The sequence below is a fragment of the Kogia breviceps genome, chromosome 5 (assembly GCF_026419965.1).
Source record: "Kogia breviceps isolate mKogBre1 chromosome 5, mKogBre1 haplotype 1, whole genome shotgun sequence".
NCBI lineage: Eukaryota > Metazoa > Chordata > Mammalia > Artiodactyla > Physeteridae > Kogia > Kogia breviceps.
The window spans coordinates 8,801,411-8,824,640 of NC_081314.1; the positions used below are offsets into that span (position 1 = coordinate 8,801,411).

The 23,230-nt window shown below is 38.9% G+C and overlaps 1 protein-coding gene across 3 annotated transcripts in view; it reads left to right on the top strand.

Moving 5' to 3' along the window:
• The window catches only part of PLOD2 (procollagen-lysine,2-oxoglutarate 5-dioxygenase 2), a 101,193-nt gene that overhangs the window by 17,650 nt on the left and 60,313 nt on the right, over positions 1–23,230 (top strand). For 2 of the 3 annotated variants that reach the window (XM_059063587.2, XM_059063588.2), the window contains exon 2: positions 21,993–22,084. In XM_059063587.2, the coding sequence (XP_058919570.1) occupies positions 21,993–22,084 (92 nt within the window). Of the gene's footprint in view, positions 1–8,339; positions 8,458–21,992; positions 22,085–23,230 lie in introns of those variants that run through there. The other variant, XM_067033608.1, reaches the window with a different exon arrangement.

Here is a 23,230-nt window from a genome sequence, read left to right on the forward strand (position 1 = left end):
ACACCTCCAAAATTTTCGCTTTCATTTTGATGAAAATCAAAATAAACCTTTGGTGAATCTGGATTTATTTTGATGACATGTGCCCAATACTCTTAACATGTGCCCAGTATGCAGTCAGTTTAACCTTTTCTCATAATGTTTTTTTAAAAAATAAATTTATTTATTTATTTTATTTTTGGCTGTGTTGGGTCTTCGTTTCTGTGTGAGGGCTTTCTCTAGTTGCGGCGAGCGGCGGCCACTCTTCATCCCGCTGTGCAGGCCTCACTGTTGTGGCCTCTCCCGTTGCGGAGCACAGGCTCCAGACGCGCAGGCCCAGCGGCCATGGCCCACGGGCCCAGCCACTCCGCGGCACGTGGGATCCTCCCGGACCGGGGCACAAACCCACGTCCCCTGCATCGGCAGGCGGATTCTCAACCACTGCGCCACCAGGGAAGCCCCTCTCATAATGTTTTTATCTATAAATCATTCTGAAAGCTTTAGTAAGAAATGCCAGATCTTTTGTAAGAAATGGTGAAGCACCAGTAGGAATCCCTAAGAACTAGGATATAACGAACTTCATGAAAATGGTATAACTTCACTTAAACATTTGTAGTTTTGGTTACAATGAAAATAAGTGCTTATAACTGAAAATGAAGACATTTAAGGAGATTAAATTTGTTCTTGATCTCACTGTCATTAGTAAACAATGTAAAATATTGTGATAGTATTTTTTTCCTGTTCATATATACTCATATGTTTTCTTTATAAAATCAGGATACACACACATATTGACAAACATAAAGAGATAATTTTTTATTCTATGTTATTCACAAAACACTATATTGTAAGTATTTTCCCATGGCTTTGAATAATATTCAAGTCATGAATTTTAAGTAACATTTTGATAACTGTCATGAGATTATACCATAATTTTTATAACCACTTTCCTGTTATTAGATATATAACAATATTCAATATGTAACAATTTCAAGTTTGCAATTTTGTGCTAACAGAAATAATATTGTAGGGATGTTCTCAAAAATGAGTTTTGGTTTCTGTTTTTACAGGATAGGTCCAAGAAACAAGACACTGAAATCAAAGGATATGAACTCTTTATATCTCTTGTTCCACATCCTTGAGTCACTTTCCAGAAGGTTGTATGGATTGGCATCTCCCCTAACAGGGTACCAGGTTTGCAGTATGAAATTCTCAGCAGCATTACTTTTTAAAGAATCTCTTCTAATTTTTAGGGAAAAATAAGTTTTGCTTGTCTTTATCCTCCTTTTTAAATTTCTTAAATTTATGGTGACTTATTTCTTTACTTGCCAGACTAGAAGCTTTCATTCACTCTTTTAGTCACTGCTATTTCTTCTGTGAGCCGCATATTCATATCAACGGAGTGTACATCTTGGTGGAACGAGAAGGGACAATAAATAGACGTATCTAGTGGATTCAAGTACTAAGAAGAAAAGTAAAATGAGATTAGGGGCAAGAATGCTGAGGTCAGAAATGCCATTTTAGGTGCTGCTTTCAGGGAAAACTTTTCGTACTGGTTACATTTGAGCACGGCAGACCTGATGGGAGGGGATTTTGCTAGGAGAAGAGCGAGACTTACAGGCAGCAGGATCACAAGGGCAAATGCCTTGAGAGTAGAATGTGCTCGATGTGTCCCTGGAACAGAACATTTTCCCACATGCCTGCAGTGGGACAGGAAGGGGCTGGTGCTCCAAGAAGAGATCAGAATGACAGGACCAGATTGCTTAGGGACTTGGGGACTATGGTGCGGAGTTTGGATTTTATGGAGAACAAGAAGGAAACTGTTGAACTATTTTGAGTCAAAAAGACACAAGATCTGTGTGAATTAGAATAAGTTACCACCTGTGAATAGAGTGGGGCTGGGTTTCAGCCCCCTCTCCCCTTTGGCTTCTCTGTTGGGCGGCTGGGTGCAGTGCAACGGCACAGCTGTACGCTGCGGCCCTCAAGGGACAGAATTGCAGACGTGTTGTCTTGGTTGGTGGCCATGCAGAGGAGATTGAAGTGGGCGTGGGTGAATGAGGGGAGATCCCTTAGGAGGCCATTTCATTGTCCAGGGAGGAGATGATGGTGCCCAGTCACAGAGGCTGGTCACAGAGAAGGTGGGTATGTGAGGCTGGATTCTCTCCCGCTGGTAGAACTTGCAGATAGATTGTTGGATGGGGAACATGAGAGGAACAGAGGAGTTAACACTTTACATGTTAAAAGTTTAAATTTGGGAATTCCCTGGTGGTCCAGTGGTTAAGACTACTCACTTCCACTGCAGCGGGCATGGGTTCGATCCCTGGTCAGGGAACTAAGATCCCTGCAAGCTGCGCGGCACGACCAAAAGGAAAAAAAAAAAAAAGTTTAAATTTGCCGAAGCCTGCATCAATTAGGAATAACTCTACCAGCCATTCTTTATATTCTTCTTGTTTACGTGGATTAAAACTTCCTTGTGAAGGATTTTGGTGACTATTTTACAGTTATCTTAATAATCATCATTATTAAATTTATAGTCTTTTTTTGTGCCTCTGATGTTGGTACCGAGGTGTTTATTCAGTAGAGTGTGAGTGCTGAGAAACAGGCCACCACAAGAGAAACTTTGCAAGGGAAGTCCGAATGTTAAACTCTAGGAGGAAGGCCAAAACAGCTGCTGTGATTCACTGAGCTGTGAGTTTGGAAACCAGCACTCTGCAAAATGGTAAACTGCTGACAAATTACAGAGCAGCTAGAAGCAGAATTTTAAGTTTACAGAAATTGTCACGTAACCAAAGCAAGTAAGATGGGAACAAATAGTGTGGGGGGAAATGTAGCTTCATGACTATAGGCTTAGTACTGCTGCAGTGCACCCCCGAGTCAGCTGTGGTTTGTACCAAGGCATCGGTGCGTTTGATTTGGCAGGAGAGCAGAATGTGTTGACCATGCCCTTCTCTTATACTTTGATGCAATTTGTTAATCAAAAAGCTTTATTGTGAATTTAGTGTTGTTATTTTTCTATGCCTAAATTATGTTTAAAGACAGACACTGGGAGATACATGAGACCGGAAAGTCCTCCCCTCTCCCTCGGCTTTCCTTTTAGTTCGGTGGGAAGATTAATCTCGTGAGATGAGAGGTTTGGGTTTTGGAAGATTTTCACTGATTATCCTTTGCATAAAAATGCAGCTACCCTGTAGTAGGAAACAAGGTCCCTAGAGATTCTGATATGTGCCACTCTCAGTTTTCAGAAGCAGATGGAGGAAGAAACACAGGAAAAAGAGACTGAAAATGAATAGGCAAAGGGAGGACACTTAGGTTGCTTCCATGTCCTGGCTATTGTAAATAGAGCTGCAGTGAACATTTTGGTACATGACTCTTTTTGAATTATGGTTTTCTCAGGGTATATGCCCAGTAGTGGGATTGCTGGGTCGCATGGTAGTTCTGTTTGTAGTTTTTAAAGGAACCTCCATACTGTTCTCCAGAGTGGCTGTATCAATGTACATTCCCACCAGCAGTGCAAGAGGGTTCCCTTTTCTCCACACCCTCTCCAGCATTTATTGTTTCTAGAGTTTTTGATGATGGCCATTCTGACCGGTGTGAGGTGATATCTCATTGTAGTTTTGATTTGCATTTCTCTAATGATTAATGATGTTGAGTATTCTTTCATGTGTTTGTTGGCAATCTGTATATCTTCTTTGGAGAAATGTCTATTTAGGTCTTCTGCCCATTTTTGGATTGGGTTTTTTGTTTTTTTGATATTGAGCTGCATGAGCTGCTTGTAAATTTTGGATATTAATCCTTTGTCAGTTGCTTCATTTGCAACTATTTTCTCCCATTCTGAGGCTTGTCTTTTTGTCTTATTTATGGTTTCCTTTGCTGTGCAAAAGCTTTTAAGTTTCATTAGGTCCCATTTGTTTATTTTTGTTTTTATTTACATTTCTCTAGGAGGTGGGTCAAATGAATGGATAAAGAAGATGTGGTACATATATACAATGGAATATTACTCAGCCATAAAAAGAAATGAAATTGAGTTATTTGTAGTGAGGTGGATGGACCTAGAGTCTGTCATACAGAGTGAAGTAAGTCAGAAAGAGAAAAACAAATACCGTATGCTAACACATGTATATGGAATCTAAGAAAAAAAAAAAGAATGTCATGAAGAACCTAGGGGTAAGATGGTAATAAAGACACAGACCTACTAGAGCATGGACTTGAGGACACGGGGTGGGGAAGGGAAAGCTGTGACTAAGTGAGAGAGTGGCATGGACATATATACACTACCAAATAGCTAGTGGGAAGCAGCCACATAGCACAGGGAGATCAGCTCTGTGCTTTGTGACCACCTAGAGGGGTGGGATAGTGAGGGTGGGAGGGAGGGAGACGCAAGAGGGAGGAGATATGGGGATATATGTATACGTATAGCTGATTCACTTTGTTATACAGCAGAAACTAACACACCATTGTGACTATACTCCAATAAAGATGTTAAAAAAAAAAAAAGATAGAAACTCCACAGCTTAAATAAGTGGAATTCTCAATGACTCAAAATGCAAACAGAGAGTAATTTGTGAATTTGAGAAATCTTCTCTGTTCTTGTTTTAAGCTATATTGTTTATTTCTGAAAAAATACACAGTGTCATTTAATCCAGCTTCTTTGAGGCATATGAATATTTAACAGTATACCAGTTAATGACATTATTGTGAGTTTTCTTCTACTTTGAGAAATTTTGGAATTAAGAGGGGGTGAGAAATGTTGGAGAGGTACCCCTATGCTAAGAAATACTGAATGCTTATCTGTGTTCATCAGAGCAGCTCTCCGATGAGTCATGCTAGGACCCCTTCAGCAGTGGGAATGTCTTTGATTCCGGTGTGTAGAGGCTTCTTGAGAGCTTGGACTTTTGAGGAGTCTTTGAAGCAACTGGCCCCATGTGACACTGGCCAAGCTTTCCAACTAGGGGATCTTTGTCCCTGATAACACAGGGTCCCTGAATGAGCTGCTGACTCATTCGGATACACCCTGACCCAGTAGACAGGAACATCTCCCCCCAGCTGGATTGATACTGCTGAGGTGAGATTGCATTCAAAAGGGAGCTGTTTGATAAACATCTGCTTTAAACATGTATGTTGTTTATGACTACTTCATGACTTGCTGTGGTTTTGTTCTTCTTTTTGAGGAACCAGTGGGTGAGGTATTAATTGCCTGTGATTGTTCAGGAGATGGGGCAAGAGGGAGGCACCAGCGCTTTCACAGTGACCTTCCTCTAAGGTTGCTCTTTGCCAGCAGCTGATATTTCTTTCCCCAGTTGCTTTTCGACGTACATGTTTAATCCCTACGCACATGTTCTAATCTCATCTAACACATTTCTTACTAATGACTCAAAGGGATGGCATTTACACAGGAATGGGCAAGTATGCCTTGCTTATTCTACAAAAGGAGATTAAAAAAAACGAGAGAAAACCTCCGCATTTTGGTTTCTGCCTAAAACTAGTGAAAATCTAAATAACTGTTGTGAAGTACAGAAAAGCTTTACATTTTAGGGTGAGCTCAGCCATGATCCTATTTTTTTTTTTTTTTTTTTTGCGGTACGCGGGCTTCTCACTGTTGTGGCCTCTCCCGTTGCGGAGCACAGGCTCTGGACGCGCAGGCGCAGCGGCCATGGCTCACCGGCCCAGCCGCTCCGCGGCACATGGGATCTTCCCGGACCAGGGCACGAACCCATGTCCCCTGCATCGGCAGGTGGACTCTCAACCACTGCGCCACCAGGGAAGCCCCATGATCCTATTTTATGTAATAAAATAAACTACTTCATTTATGTTTAGGTTGTCGATAGTTGGGGTCCATAACTGCTCCAGGAGCAAACAAGTAACAAAAGAGAAGTTATAAGGACTGTATCCCTTTCAGGACAGGGAGTGTGGCATTTAGCTTTTGTATCATCTTGAAGGTCCCAGTAATCGCCTTTGATTTAAACACTTTCTTAACCGTTTTACCCATGCAGCAGACTAATTTTTTAAGGTTAGTCTTCTTAAATAAATCTGGAGTCCTTCATACCTTTCTTTCAAATCCCACATTTAATGTCAGTCAGTCTTGTTTAATCTATCAAAACATATCCAGACTGATCACTTTTTACCTTCTTTACTGCTACTCCTTGGAGCATGTCCCCGTGGCCTAGATTACTTCTTTGGTTGTGCCAGGTCCCAGTTGGAGCAATTGGGCTCCTTATTTGCGGCATGTGGGCCTCTTAGTTGTGGCATGTGAACTCTCAGTTGTGGCAGGCGTGCGGGATCCAGCTCCACGAGCAGGGATGGGACCTGGCCCCCTGGCATTGGATGTGCAGAGTCTCAACCACTGTGCCACCAGGGAAGTGCCATGGCCTAGATTATTGTGGTAAGTTTTCTCCCAGTCAGGCTTCCTAATTTTACCCTTGACCTCTTTCAGTCATAGCAACTAGAATGAATAAACTTTATTCAGATTTTATTAGATTTAAAGTTCAGTCGGATTTTGGAATGCAGTATTGTATTGCAGTTATGGGCACAGACTCTGGAGCAAGGCTGTCTCGGTTCTCATCTAGGTCCTGACATTTATGGTGTGTTTAACCTTGGGCAACATATTTAAATATAAAATTGGAATAGCTGTAGTGTATGGATTAAAGGAGTTAGGAGTATCTACATGGTAGACACTACAATTAGTATTAGTATCAGCAGCAGCAGCAGTGGTAGTTATAACAGTATTAGTATTTGAACAACTATTATGTCATCCTTTGACTCAAGACCCTCCAAGAGCTTCCCGTTGCATTTGGAGTAGAAGCCAAAATCTTTGCAGTGACCTCCTAGGCCCTGCACAATCTAGTCACTCTGATTTCTGGACGCATCTCATTATCTCCCTTTCTTAGTCTCCTCTGCATTCTGGTGCCTGTAGTGTACTCCCCTCTCTCCCCCAAGCACGTATGAGTCCTGAAACTGGCTCATTCAGATGCTTTGTATTTGTTCTTTCCACTTACGGGAAAGCATCCCCTCAGATACCTGCAGAGCTAACTCACTTCCTTCACGTCACATCACCCTCTCCGTGAAGCTTGATTATGCTATCCCAGATGCCAACAGTTCAGACTCCCTATGCCCCTTCCTCCTTTCTCTTTAGCCATGTAAGTGAGATGAAGTTGCTTTTTGTTTTGGTTTTTGTCCCCCTGCATTAGAGTGTAAACTCCATGACGGCAAAGATTTATTTTTCGTCTCTTGTGTCCTCTCTGGAATCCCCAAACTCTCGAACAGTGTCCGGCACATAATAGGCCCACAATAAATATTTTTTGAAGGAGTGAATGAAATTATGCCACCTTAACCATGTTCATTCTCTGCCCAGACCCTTCTGTGGCATTCCTGTCCCTTCAGAGCTCGGTGCCCTTGGCCTTGGTCTCCACGGCCTGCCACATCTGGGCTGCCAGCTGGTCTCTCTCACTCCTAAATTATGATTTGCAATTAACCGTTTCCTGTCATTCTGGAAAACACTATTATTTCCTCCTCATTTCTGACTAGCTAAGTCTTATCCCATCTTTGAGGCCCCCCTGAATTTTTTTTCTTCTATGGCACTACCCCCCCAACTTTGATTTCTTTCTTCATTGTTTAACCTCTTCATTGGACTGTTCTCTAGAATTAGAGATACTGAAGTGTGTATATTCACTGGCCTACCTAGGATGTAGTTCTTAGAATGTGATCCTTGTTCAGCATGATCAGCATCTCCTGGTGCTGACGCCTGGTGCACAGAAATTATTTCTGAGCCTCTGCTAAGACATAACAAATAAAAAATTCTGGGGGTGTGGTCCATAAATGCATGTGTTAATATGGCTTTGTGTATTTCTGATGCAAGCTGATGTTTGAGAACTGCTGGACAAGGACATCAGCATGATGGACCAACTGGGAGTGTCTGAATTAAGGAACCAGTTGAATCTTCAAAGTTCAGCAATCCCCAGAGATGGGAGGAAACTAAAATGGGTGTAGGAGGGCCAGAGGTAGAATGTTCCAAGAACGAGTAAACAAAAACTTTTCTCTGAAAAAGAAACCAGGAAACATGTCTACAGGATAAAGGACAGTCAGGGGAATGGAACTCTCTCAGTGAATGCTTACGTCCGTGATTCAGATTTTCTTCGTGTGGAGTAAATTTCAGACAGTAGAAGGTTGGCAGAGAACTTGGAAGTTGTGAGCATTAGCGCTGGGCAAACCTTGAGAATGGTAAGCCGTGCAAAGTCTGAGGCAGCACATATGACCTTTCCTGGTAAGCGTCCGGGGTGCCAGCTCTGAGACTGGAATATTCTGACAGGAGCTAAAATTGAGGAAGAAGGTGCCAAACCAGATTCTAGTCATCTATTGAAATAATATGTCATGATAGGTATCTGATCACTGATGGGAAAAGTGAAGGACAGACAACCCAGTTATTAAGGAAAGGAGCCTGTCTCTGCAGAAGAGCTTGGCATGGAAGAACCTGAGGACTGAGAAGAGGTTGGTGTGAACTCTGGGATGGAGGTTAAATGGCCTCAGGGGTGGTGTTTAGAGGCCTGCGGTGAGGGTGGGGCAGTTATCACAGAAACCATTAAAGTCAGCAAATAAGTGTCAACTATGTGTTACATATCAAATTAAATATTTCTACTTGAACACAGGTAATGTACCAGTATACAGCTTTCTATCTCTTTATTGCCTGAATGATAATGGATTGAAATCAAACACTTAAAATGACTGGCTCTTTTATAAGGACTTATTTTAATCATATAATTGTGTTTGCTGTATGATACCAATCTTTTTGAATTTTTTCCCCCTAATTTCAAATTTGAATTAAACTGTACTTCAGGCACCAGGAGAATATAAACACATGTTCAGAAAGATCTTTGGCTTCCTGTTAAAACTGACCTATCATACACATTATAATGGGCACTGAACTTAGAAAAGTTAACACTTTCAGGGCTTTATATTGTCTTACTTGAGATAGGGTGAAAGGTCAATTGGGTAGATTTCATCTTCTGCTGTCCTTCGGGAGTTCTGAGCCCCACGTTGAGGTGCACGCTTACCCACACCACACCATCCCCACCCTATGGAATTAACCTAGCTCTGGAAGTGTGGTGCAGGGGTTCTGATGAACCGTGACTGACGTGACTGAGGCCATTCTGGGAGGTTGGCTATCTCAAGGTCCTGAGGTTGATCAGCCGGAGACTTGTTCAACAATGACTTGTCAGTGAGAATCATCCGTGTATGTCTTTTAACATACGACCTGGTTCAGAATTCAAGAAAGTCACTATTCAAAACTGAAAGAAGAAATAAGAAGGGAGGGATATCAGGCACAGCAGGGAGCTGATTGGGTCAGAGATGATTCCATTTTAGGGGAGTTTTTGTCAGTGTGGCAGATGGAAGCACGTAGAGAACCTTTTATGTGGGGCTTTGTATCCAATCAAAATAGTGTTATAAAGCCAGTTTTACTTACAAAAAAAAAACAAATTATGGGACAGTATTATGTTCCTCTTACTTTTAGTGTTCTCAGCATTAGTATATTTTGAGACATTTTTTGGTTTCTTTTTCTGTCTTTAAAAAAATCATAGGTCACCTTGCAATCGTAGTTGAAATAATTACTATTTCTCTTTAAAACATTAATGTGTTAGTTTGACATTGGTTTTAATAATTCAGAATGGAGGGAATTTCCTGGTTGTCCAGTGATTAGGACTGCACGCTTCCACTGCAGGGAGCACAGGTTTGATCCCTGGTCGGGGAACTAAGATCCCGCATGCTGAGCAGACTGAAATGAAATGAAATGAAATGAAATGAAATAAAATAAAATGAGAGAGCTATCTAAAAAAGAAAAATCTATCTATCTGTCATCTACCTACCTACCTATCTATCTATCTATCTATAAAATTCAGAAGGGAACCCAAGGACTTCCTTGTTTGGAATAATATGAGAGAAAGCCTCAACAGGTTCAGCATTTCATTTATTCTACTTCAGCCACATGATAAAAGAAATAAATATGAAAAAAGTATTTAAAAAACTGGAAGAAAATATGGAAGAATTATTTTATAATTATAACATGTGGAAAGACCTTCTAAAGTATAACACAAACCTAGGAATGTAAGAGTTAATGGCTGATAAAAACAATATTGTAGGAAAAGAAATTTTGCCTGGCAGAAATCGTATGTCAAAACAAAGTCAAATGATGATAGTGAATGGGAGGAAATTTTTGACTCAGAAATTCTATTTTGAATTTATTCTACAGATACAATGTTACATGTAAGAAAGTACTTATGTACATCATTATCAATTGCAGATTTGTTTTTTAGTACAGTATTAGATTGCAAATAATTTAATATCTGCCACTAGCATGGTGGTAAGTAAATTATGGTTCATCCATGTAATGGAATACTGTGCTGATGGATTCCATTTGAAAATATCTCAAAGATATGTAAATTTTTTTTAAAAGATACAAAAAAAATTTAACTACAAAAATAGCCAGAAAACAATTAACAAAATGGCAATAAGCACATGCCTATCAATAATTACTTTAAATGGATTAAATTCTCCAATCCAAAGACATAAAGTGCCTGAATGAATAAAAAAGGCCAAGGCTCATCTATGTGCTGCCTACAAGAGGCTCATTTAGATGTAAGGAAACACACAGGCTGAAAGTGAAGGGATAGAAAAAGATATTCCATGTAAATGGAAACCAACAGAAAGCTGGAGTAGCTATACTTATATCAGACAATGTAGACTTTAAAATAAAGACTCTAATAAGAGAAAAGGTTCCCTTGTGCAGTGTTGGTGGGAATGTAAATTTGGTTCAGCCACCATGGAAAACATTACAGAGGTTCTTCAAAAAATTAAAACTAGAACTATCATATGATCCAGCAATTCCACTTCTGGTTATTTATATGAAGAAAATGAAAACACTAATTCAGAAAGTTACGTGTACCGTCATTTTCATCACAGCAGTATTTACCATAGCCAAGATATTGAAGCAGCCTAAGTTTCCATTGATAGACGAACGGATAAAGAAATTGTGGTACATATGTACAATGAAATATTATTACTCAGCCATAGAAAAGAATGACATCCTCCCATTTGTGACAGCACAGATGGATCTGAGGGCATTGTGCTAAATGAAATAAGTTAGACGGAGAAGGACAAATACTGTTTGCTCTCACATGTGAAATCTTAAAACAAATATACATTTATACACTATATATATATATATATATATATATATATATACGTACATATATATATACACACATATATATGTACACACATATATATATGTTCATGGACACAGAACAGATTCGTGATTGCCAAAAGTTGGGGAGTTTTGAGGGGTTGAAGAAATTGGTGAACTGTTTTTTTTTAAGTGTAAATAAATTGAAAAAAAGAAAAAAGCAAAATGGGATATAGATCATAAAGTGTTTGGCATTGTATGAATTGACATCTCTTGAAGCATCCATAAGAACAATATCATTGGTATCTGTTGAGGGAAAGTCAGCTATATGTCTGGGAGAAAGGGTTGGGAAAGAATATCACTTCCTACTGTATCACCCAGTCCAAAAATTAAATTACAAAAAGTGGCTGGAGAAGGAAAAAAGCAGTCATGTGTATATACAAATATATTGTTTTAATCTCTAACTTGGCATAGTGAATACCAGAATATTTCTTTTATTTTCTGGGATATACTCCAAAAAAATAAGACACTTCTCATATAAAGATGATAGTGTATGACTTTTATAACACAAAGTGAATAATGAAGCTTTATTTTGGAGTCTTGTAGTAATTCCATAGGAGAAGGTATTTATAGTTGTAGATGTCACATCGTCTACATTTAATTTTATGTCCCTGAAATATCTAACGTGCTGATTTGGTTTTATGGTAATCTTTTATATGGCAACTTCAACTTGTCGGACATTGTGGGGAACTAGCAAGTTGTGGGGGAGGATTCTGAACTGCCAGCAAAGATGCCATAAAACTCTCAAGGCAGGTGAGGATGGGCTGCTGCTCAGATTAACTGTACTCATTTTATGCTTCCTGGGTACAAGGAAAATGCCCTCTTAAAATATATATAATTATACTGTGTTCATGGCAATGTGGAGTGGGAGAAGCAAATATTTCCGTGGACTTGAAGATGATGAACTACAGTTACGACTTGTCATTTGTTTCCTTTCAGCCCCTCCACACTTTGTCAGGTCTGCTTTTAATTTTGCATCCCACACTGATTTATTTTCATTCCTTTAGGTTAAGTAGGCTTCTTTAAAAAAGACTCTTGTTTTCTGTTATCGAGAAATGAACGTCACCTTGGCTCAGGCACCTCACCCTTGCAGCTTTGTCTCACATGGACCACAAGTGCATCTCAGGATGTTCTCTGCCCTAGGACAACTGTTTTTTTGTGTGTGTGTTTTTTTTTTTTTTTTTTTTCCATTTGTAGGTGAACTAGCAAGAGTATATGATCTCAGCCCCTGCTGTTTTGTTCTGGTAATTAACTTTATTATTGATGCCTTTTGCTAATGAGTCTGGGAAATGCTTTTAGTGCCTATGCAAAACGTGGATTAAAGAGCAGTAGATCAGATTGTAAATCAAACACAATAATTTCTTTGAACAAACTGTACAACCTTGGGACCAGATTTCTGGCAGGCGGGTCATATTTTCTGCTAAAGCATTCGGATAGCTGATGGGTTATATCATCCCACTGAAAGGAGGTTCTCATTACTGGTACATCTTTCTATTTTGGAGGCGGCTGCAATCTTTTTTTAAAAAATTAATTAATTTATTTTTTGGCTGCACTGGGTCTTCGTTGCACGGGGGCTTTCTTTAGTTGCCGCGAGCGGGGGCTACTCTTCGTTGTGGTGCACAGGCTTCTCACTGCGGTGGCTTCTCTTGTTGCGGAGCACGGGCTCTATCTAGGTGCGCGGGCTTCAGTAGTCGCGGCACGCAGGCTCAGTAGCTGTGGCTCACGGGTTCTAGAGCGCAGGCTCAGTAGTTGTGGCGCACGGGCTTAGTTGCTCTGCAGCATGTGGGATCTTCCCTGACCAGGGCTGGAACCTGTGTCCCCTCTATTGGCAGGTGGATTTTTAACCACTGCACCACCAGGGAAGTCCTGCTGCAACCTTTGAACCCTTGGAATTCAACAGATTGGAGTCAGCTCTGGCTGTGAAGAGGGCAGATCCTTTTTCCTTTGACATTAAAATTACATTCAAAGTATGCATCTCATAACTTTTGAAGGGATCAGTTGTGCTCTCCAAGTCATAAATTCTGGAAAATGGCCCTGTGCTATTTATATTAATACTTGTAAAGATAGGAAATGCTGCTTTTCCAAGACAGTCCATTCATTCTGGGTGCTTTTAACTGTACTTTGTATTTGCTATGACCTGAATGTTTGTGGCCGCCCAAAATTCGTGTATTGAAATCCTAACCCACAAAGGTGATGATATTAGCAGGTGGGGTCTTTGGCAGATCCTTAAGTCATGAGGTAGAGTCATCATGAATTGGGTTAGTGCTCTTATAAAAGAGGTTCCGAAGATACCCCATCCCCTTTCACCACGATAAAATTATGAAGCCACTTATACTATGAAATATTCGATCCCATTTGTGAGAAGGATATTCATTAGAAGGTCTACTTAAGCTAATATCCAAAGTCCAAAGCTTATTCTTATTTGCCCACTATAACAGTTCCCATGGATGAAAGTGTTTCATAAAATAGCCATATTTTTTAGTCAACACGTTCGTAACTATAATGGTCTGAATGTTTGTGTCTCCCTAAAATTCATATGTTGAAATCCTAACATCTGAAGACGATGAAGTGGAGCCTATAGGAGACACTTAGGTCATGAGGGTGGAGCCTTCATGAATGGGATCAGTGTTCTTTTTTGGGTTTTTTTTTTTTTTTTTTTTTTTTGCGGTACGCAGACCTCTCACTGTTGTGGCCTCTCCCGTTGCGGAGCACAGGCTCCGGACGCGCAGGCGCAGCGGTCACGGCTCACGGGCCCAGCCGCTCCGCGGCACGTGGGATCTTCCCGGACCAGGGCTCGAACCCGTGTCCCCTGCATCGGCAGGTGGACTCTCAACCACTGCGCCACCAGGGAAGCCCTGGGATCAGTGTTCTTATAAAAGAGACCCCACAGAGTCCCTGTCCCCTTCCACCGTGTGAGGACACAGGGAGAAGGTGCTGGCTTTGAGCCCAGAAAAGAGCCTGCACCAGACCGTGTTCATTCTGGTGCTGTGATCTTGGGCATCCGGCCTCCAGAACGGGGAGGAATACATTTCTGCTGTTTATAAGCTACCATGTCTGTGGTAGTTTGTTATAGTAGCCTGAACAGAGTAAGACAGTATTGATAGAAAATTTGCCTCCTCTCCATTAATTCTTCCCCTAGCCAATTATCTCTTTGAAAATAAAATAGAGGAAATCCATTTTTCTCTTTTTCTCTTCAAATATGGTGAGGTAGAGAGGTGGTGAGTCTTTTTTTTCAGGTAGAAAAATTCTCACTTCCTTAATTATTCGATATGTGAAATGATTGCCAGACCTCTAGCCATGCTGGTCAAACTCCATGTTTGTCAAAATTCTCCTTAATGTAGAAGGCCAAACGTCCGATAATTTTTTTTTTTTTTTTTGCGGTACGCGGGCCTTTCACTGTTGTGGCTTCTCCCGTTGCAGAGCACAGGCTCCGGAGGCGCAGGCTCAGCGGCCATGGCTCACGGGCCCAGCCGCTCCGCGGCACGCGGGATCCTCCCGGACCGGGGCACGAACCCGCATCCCCTGCATCGGCAGGCGGACTCTCAACCATTGCGCCACCAGGGAAGCCCCCGATAATTTTTTGTACATGAACTGCACAGGTTACAGTGGGATCGTCACCTCTTTCGTTAAGATTGTGTTTTTGTTTATTTGTTTGTTTTGGCCAGCAATTCACACATTGGCTCATTTTTGAGTTTGTATTTGAGTAATGTTATGTTAAAATGAAATGCTTCTCAATCAGTGGAGGAGCAGGGTAGGATTGTCTTATCTACCAAATATTTCCTTTATGGAGTCTATTTGGAGTCTTTGCGGTATGTCTCTAGCCGGGCCCCTGAGCCCAGAATGTAAAACTCAGCTATGTGTCAGACATAATCAATTAGGCCCATAGTGTCTCTTTCAGATGAAGAAATGCTGCCTGTAGCTAGAAGCATAATGGGTCAGCTATCCCCAAGACAATTTCCAGGTCCAGCAATTCAGGAGGAGGACTCTGATGATTCAGCATATCGGCATATTGATAGCTTTGACCTTTTACATTGAAAGAATACCAAGCAGAGTCAGCAAAGGGAAAAGGCCCATAGGCAAAGTCCAGGGGAACCAGACCCAGCTTCCAAGAGTCATTTTCCAGTGGAGTCACGGAGGATTAGCTGCTTAATTCCTCCAGCAACTAGTTGTGACAACACATGTGAAATGTTATTTGTTGGGAAAGCTCATCAGAGACTCAGTGCCTAAGGTCTTTACTCGGGGCTAGTCATAGAGGCAACCCCTGTACCAGAATTCCGAACTCCTAGAAGGAAAGCTGGTGTTCAGCATAAATAGCTTATTTGTACAGTTCAGATACAATGAGCTGTTCTTATCTGGGAATGGTGGGAATCCTCTCCAAATCCAGCTTTCCGGATGCCAGCTGAGCATCAATCCTGCAAACTAAGATTGAAGTCTTAGGCTTGCTATGTTATCTCTTTTCTGTACATTTAAACAGATTTTAATTTAATTTTAAACAGATTCTAGCCTCTTGACCTCTTACCAGGTGAGGCCACATGAAACACTGGAGAGAAATGGACTTTGAGGAACACCCAAAGTTCCACTTCCAGCTTTGCTAGTAACTTGTTGGGTGACTTTGGCAAAGTTAACCTATTTAACCTTATTTTCTTCATCTGTGAGTTGGATGTAATAATGCAAACTACATAAGGATTTTGTTGGGAACAAATTATTTTATACACCCACACAGATAAAATATAACATCCCTTCTTCCTGAATCCACTCATTCAACAAATATTTATTAATCTACTATATGCTAAACACTTTGATAGGTCCTGGAGGTGTAGTGCTGAGCAAAAACCATCCTGCCTTTCTGGAATTTACAGTCTAGTCAGAGAAAGAGACTTTAATCTTGAATAATAATCATGAAAATTAATATGTAATTACAGTTTGTCATAAGTGCTCCAAAAGAGAGGTAGAGAATGCAGTGAAAATGTATAATTGAACAGGCAGTGGCTGCCTCAAGAGATCAGAGGTGACATTAGATAAAGGTTTTGCATAGGCTCTTCTCCTCAGGGTGGGAGGGAGCAGGCATTGTTGGAGAACTGAAAAAAAAAAAGAAAAAGAAAAACTGTGCAGTTGGAGTGGAGAGAGCAAAGAGCAGAGAGATAGTGGGTGAGATTAGAGAGGATAGAGGTAGTCAAGGACCACATTAAGGTAGAGTAGCTTGGCCACAGTGCTAAGAGCAATGGAAAGTCATTTAAGGATGTTTTGCAATGGGGTGACATGATTAGATATCTAATTTTTTTTGAAAAGATTAAGTCTGCTTTGTAGAGATATGATTGGAGTGGGTTTAGTGGGATTTAGGAGGCTACTGTGGAAACCTGGGCTAGTGATGATCGTGATTTGAGTTAGCTTGCTTGGAGATGGAGAGAAATGAAAAGATTTGAGACGGTGTATCTGTAGTTACTTGCTAAATTATTTTAGTGCACAGTTTAAATTGAACTCTGTTTACATAGGTTTTTTTCCCCCATTACAGTTGCCTCCACCCCTTATCTGCGGCAGATAAATTCCAAGACCCCCAGTGGATGCCTGAAACTGTGGATAGTACCGAATCCTATATATACTCTGTTTTTTCCTATACATACATATCTATGATAAAGTTTAATTTATAGATCAGGCACGGTAAGAAATTAACAACAATAACTAATAATAAAATAGACAGTTACAACAATATACTGTAATGACAGTTATGTGAATGTGGTCTCTCTCAAAATACCTTATTGGATGAAGTTAATGCCTTTTAATCTTAATTAAGCACTTACCATGCACTGTGGCCATGACTTTCAGTTTGAGGCAAGACAGCAAATCTAGCATGAATTTCTTTTTCTTTCTTCACAGTTTCACAGATACATTTGTTCCTAGCGTAGATCTTAGCAACCTCAGCATATGCTTTCCTTTTCCTTATTAAATCAAGAACATTCACTTTTTCATTTAAAGGAAGCACTTTACAGCTTTCTTTGGCTTATTTGAATTACCAGCATCACTACTCTTGTGCTTTGGGGCCATTGTTAAGTAAAATAGGGGTGACTTGGACACAAGCAGTGTGATACTGTGATGGTGGATCTGATAACTGATGTGGGTGCTAAATGACTAGTGGACAGGATACCGTGGACAGAGGGATGGTTCACATCCCAGGCAGTGCAGAACGGGATGGCAAGTGATTTTACCATGCTACTCAGAATGGTGTGCAGTTTAAACAACTTATAAGTTATTTATTTTTGGAATTTTCCATTTAATACTTTCAGACCATGATTGACCCTGTGGGTAACAGAAACCTTGGGTTAGGGGACAGTATTGGACTAGCATCATAAAATCTTGAGAGTTGGAGGAGATATTTGGTTCTTGAATGAATATCTCTGGTAGAGAAAAAGATTGAGTTGCATAACTTGCCGAGATTTGCACATCAACTCCCTTACACATTTATGTATTGAGTGGAAATAATAAGATACTGTCATTAGACATATGTATGGACTTAAGTGTATCATCCACTTTACATATATTAACTCATTAATTCTCACAGCAAGCCTATCAGATGCTATTATTACACACATAGATGAGAAACAGATGAGACACAGAGTTTAAGTAACTGACCAATTTCAAACAAGTAATAAATGGTAGGTCTGAGATCGGAACCCAAGTAGTTTTGTTGTCAGGTCCCTATGGCCACAGTGGCAAACTATGACCTGTAGGCCACATCTGGCCCATGGCTGTTTTTGTACAGCCAGCCAGAAAACTAAGGATTATTTTTTTTTAATTTAAAAAAAGTTTTAAAGAAGAAAGAAAAAAGGAGAATTGTGTGTAGACCACAAAGCCTAAAATATTTACTATGTGGCCTTTTACAGTGAAAGTTTGCTGGCCCCTATGCTAACCATTCCTAGGAAAATGTGGTCCTTGAATAGAAAGTTGAGCACCACTGATCCTTACAGATGAAGGACATGTCTTTCATAAAATGAGTTATTGCAGAGTAAAGTGTATACTCAGAGCTCCTTCTGTGGTAGAATTATTTTTCTTGATTTTTGCAAATTTAAAATTAAGACTGGGTGTAGGAAAAGTTTCTTGGGAAGTAGGAGAATTATCCCTCTGAGTGAGATCAAAGGCAGCTGGGCTGGTGCTGAGTTACTGAATGTGATGCCTGTTATTAAGACAATTTCAGCTGGATTTGTGGGCTGCCCCCTCCTTTTTTTAAAATTTATTTTATTTTTTTTAGCATTTTGGAGATAGGCTATATTAGCCAAAAAACTTCCTGTTTTAAAGCCATGATTTGTTTTTGGAAAGAAAAATGAGATCAGCTCTAAAAATTGATGAATTCTGGTATTGTATCCACAACTCTTTGGAAAAAAAAAAGACTAACTAACAATGCCATTTTTCCTCCCCAGAACTGTAAGTTCATTAGTAAGAAAGAACATAGCGGGGTGTTTTTTGGTTTTTTTGCCTTTCTAAATAAAAAAGATTTAGATTTTTGGAGAAATTCTGTTATTCATCTAAATTTTCATAGGGGACGAAATATTAAGCCACTTAACAAATATTTATTAATCCTTACTATGGTGCTAGGTATTTTGAGGGACTTTGTAAATATGATTACAGAAGGTTTTTTTTGTTGTTGTTGTTATGATGTGATTTTCATTTGATAAATGGTTGTTGTAATAGACCACACTCTATAGATGATTTACATGTTTCTTGCTCATGCAAACTGTATTAACTGTTTTCTAACAGAGTCAGGCAGTGGCTCTAGAGTTTATGTTTGGTCACAGTTGGGCTTCCATGTATCTTTTCTTTGACACCATCTTAAGCTGGTTTTGGTGGTGGTTGATGGGTACCCATTCTTCAAGCCCATTTCTTAAGTCATCTCACTTGATCCTTTTGGTTGTTGTGGGTAAGGTACTAATTATAGTTGTTTAAATTATAATATTGTCTGGTTAGAAAATTTCTGCTGTCTATTCTGTTTTTCCTTTTACTTAGATGATTCAGATTGTTGAAAAGAGTTTTATATTGAATATTTTTCTGATTGGCAGATTAGGGATTGTGCATAGAGTTGAACTCTCTCTTTTTTTAATTGTAGGGATTTCCAAACATATATAAATGGAACCCACTTTTAATAGTCATCATATGTGGGCAGTCTTATTTACTCTGTATCTTCCTCCTCCATTGTCTCCCATCTACCCCTAATAATTTTAAAACAAGTCACAAACACTACTTCCTTTCATTGAGTAAATACTTTATTATTTGTCTCTAAATTATAAGAACTCTTTAAAAAATAACAATGCCATTAGCGTGCTAAAAATTAACAGTAATTCTGTAATATTGACAAATACAAGTTAGTGTTCAGATTTTCCTGATTTTCTCATAAATACCCTTTTACAGTTGACTTTTCAGATCAGGACCCAAATAAAGGCCATGATGTATGTTTGGTTGAATTGTCTCTTAATTCTAGTGATATACTATAATAGTTTCCCTTTCCTTTTTTCTCTTTTGCCATTGATTCTGTAGATCAGTTGTCTTCTGTCCCTATATTTCTGATAAATTTGTGGTGTAAATTTTAGTGGAATCTAAAGTATGTGTCAAATGTAGGGTAAATTTTTTGACACGCATACGTCGTAGATGGTGAACAAGTTGGACTGTTGAACTGGTTGGCAAGAACTCGTGAGTGGTGCACGTCAGCACTTTCTTCTTTTACTTCCCCCAGTTGAGTAAGATTTATTTCTCATCACAGTCAGGATAGTGAGTAGCAGGTAGGAAGAAACAGAAGTCTCTACGTAATGTTATTGAACAGGCCTGCCTTTGACAGAATTACGTATCACTTGGTTTTGCTTTTTTGTAATTAGCAACAGTACTGAAGCAACAGGAGTCCTTATTTGGCATAGGCTTGCCAGACACAGTCAGACTACATATTTTTAGTTTTGCCTTCTGAGTCATTAGATTCCGTAACATTTCTGTCTGCCCAAGGGTCTGGCCAACATTACTTTTTTTTTTTTTTTTTTTTAACATCTTTATTGGAGTGTAATTGCTTTACAATGGTGTGTTAGTTTGTGCTGTATAACAAAGTGAATCAGCTATATGTATACATATATTCCCATTACTTTTCCTATTAAGGATGATGAAATCCTTGCTGTTAATTTTGTACTAGAAATTATAAGTATAAAAATCCATCCAGGCAAAATCTATAAACTTTTTTTGTGCAGAAAAAGTTAAGAAAGAAAGCTATCTTTAGTCATTTTATTATGCAGAAAAGAGACTTAAAAAGTATTCCTTTTACTCTTATGAAATAAAATCTTGTATTACCTATTTCAAAATGTATTGTAAATGATAAATAGGTCAAGTTTTCAGAATTGTTAATCCCTGTTTGAAACTTTACAGATGACATTTTGTTTTTTAAAGAATAGTTAATTGAAAAAGTACTCTTAAAATTTATTTGCTTCAGCCCTGACAGCTTTAATGAAAATGACTTTTATTTTCCCTTAAATATCTATTTCTCATAATGGTGAAAGTTATGTGAGAAGTACGTATTTCTAGAAAAATATCTAAGAATGTTAATATTTATTTTCATGAAAATGTTTTCCTTTTTTTTGGTTGACTTGTTTGAATTTCTTTATGTGTCTTACACTTATGTATACTTTGTTTAAAGTATTTTCAAAATTTGATGATTACCTTGGATCATATAAAATTGTTTTTAATTGATTCCTATAATACATTAATGCTATATATTTCATTTTCAATGATTGTCTACTGTTTAAGGGATACTTAACACTGTCTGACTTTTTTCTTATTGATAACAATCAAGTGAGAGTCAAATGATATAACTCAGTGCCTAGAATGTTAAAAAGATGTTAATTTTGTTTTCTTAGTCCTTTGGTCCTCCTATATCCTAAGGTTAAAAAAAAAAATGCCCTGGCTGCTAACCTTTGGTGTTTTCTGATGCACTTGTTTCTTTTATGCATTTTTCCAACATGTCTTTTCCTGATAAGCATTTTCCTTAATAGCTTCTATAGGTATTTTGAAATGACTCCTTAAATCTATCTACTTCTGCTAAGAAGAGGTGTTTTGTTAGATTGAAAATAATAATTCATTATAAAATGGTGACTCAAAGCTGTATTTACCAGGGCAGTGCTGATTTTAGTTCCTTTTATTCTTTAAAGAAAAAAACAAAGCACTGAAGGTGGTGTAAATGTGTATTTTATAGACTTCCCATATACAAAAATTCATTGATAGGAGGAAAAAATTAAGATTCTCTTTCTAAATATTTGTTCCCAGTTCATCATAATTTATTTTAAAAAATTAGGATCAGTCTCATGATTGGATCTCTTCTTTTTGTACATGTGCTTTGAGGAATATAATGTGCCTCTGGACTCCCTGATGTGTGTAATAAATCAGTGATGATTTATAGGTGACAGTGAACCTTGTTGATTAGATAACATTTAGGAGAGTTTGTCTTTACAGATAAAAACTTTGTTCATTTTATGGAAGTGTTTCTCTTAGTGTTGAAATCCTCTGTTGAGGGCATGCTTTACCTTAAAAATAAATGCACTTTTTTACCATTAAAATAATTCATTATTTGGCAGTCTGTCGTTTGGCAGTAATATAACCATTTTAATTGCCTAGTTTTTCAACAGCTCTTTGTTTAGCCTCATGTAGATGAACAAACCAGAACATTCCCATAGGTTTAATGAGGTCTCTAATCACTGCAGTGATCTGTAAAGTGTGAGGAGTTAGCCTCTTGGTAAACTGTCTTATGTTATTCCCTCTGTCTTTGCAGATAAATTATTAGTCATAACTGTAGCAACCAAAGAAAGTGATGGATTCCATCGATTTATGCTGTCAGCCAAATACTTCAATTATACTGTGAAGGTATGGTATATCTTTTAATTCATGGAGATGTTAGAATATGTGCCTGAAGTACATTTTTCATAACAACAACAGCCACATGATCTGCAATCCCCAGAAGGATGATGAAATTGGCTTACATAATGGTGTCAGTTTACCTATACTTGATTGTTTTAAAGATACGTTTTGGCCTTATTAATACTCTGCCACTCAGACAATAATTTCTTAATATTTGCTAATGCTTTGTGTAAACATGTTCTATAAAACAACAGAAAAATATATTTATACTTATATTTCTTTTGGGGGGGTCATGTACAGTTACAACATAACTAAGATTTGACAGTAATTTTTTTTTTTGTGGGCCTCATTGTTGTGGCCTCTCCGTTGCGGAGCACAGGCTCCGGACGCGCAGGCTCAGCGGCCATGGCTCACGGGCCCAGCCGCTCCGCGGCATGTGGGATCCTCCCGGACCGGGGCACGAACCCGCGTCCCCTGTATCGGCAGGCGGACTCTCAACCACTGCGCCACCAGGGAAGCCCTGACAGTAATTTTTTTCACTTACTTTGAAGAATTTTTTTTCTGTAATGGGTTTGTCTACCCTGAGAATTGGAAACATTACTGTGAAGGAGATACCTTTTCTGTTCCAGTATTGAGAGGTGCTTTTCCTGTTTTTTTATTTGTTTGTTTCAGAGGAGTTTAATAACATTGTAAAAGTATAAAAGGGTTTTAGAAGACTTATCTCCAAGGAAATAGCTCATTAATAAATGATCAGAGGAAACCTGGGGTATTTGGTAGGACTAGTAAAGTGAGCTGTGAAAGGCCTGCCTTTAAAAAAAAAACAATCAAAAAAACTTATTTATTTTCGAATAGAAATTAGGCTGTGTCTTCCAGGTCTTTTCCACATGCAGAGGAGAATAGGGAAATATCCCAGGTAGGAAAACAAATAAACTTAGTACATTTACAAAACAAAATAGTAAAACAAAAAAAAAAAAAAAGGGAGAGAAAAATTGCTTTTTTGCCGAGGGAAAAACTGAGCTATTTCAGAATGTAATGCACAAAAGTAATATTTGCTACCTAGCCACTGGAAGACTAGGTACAGATGTTAATATAGAATAACTATTAAAGAGGCTAACTTTGCTAGAAAAGAGATGCAGATGTTTAATGTAGGAT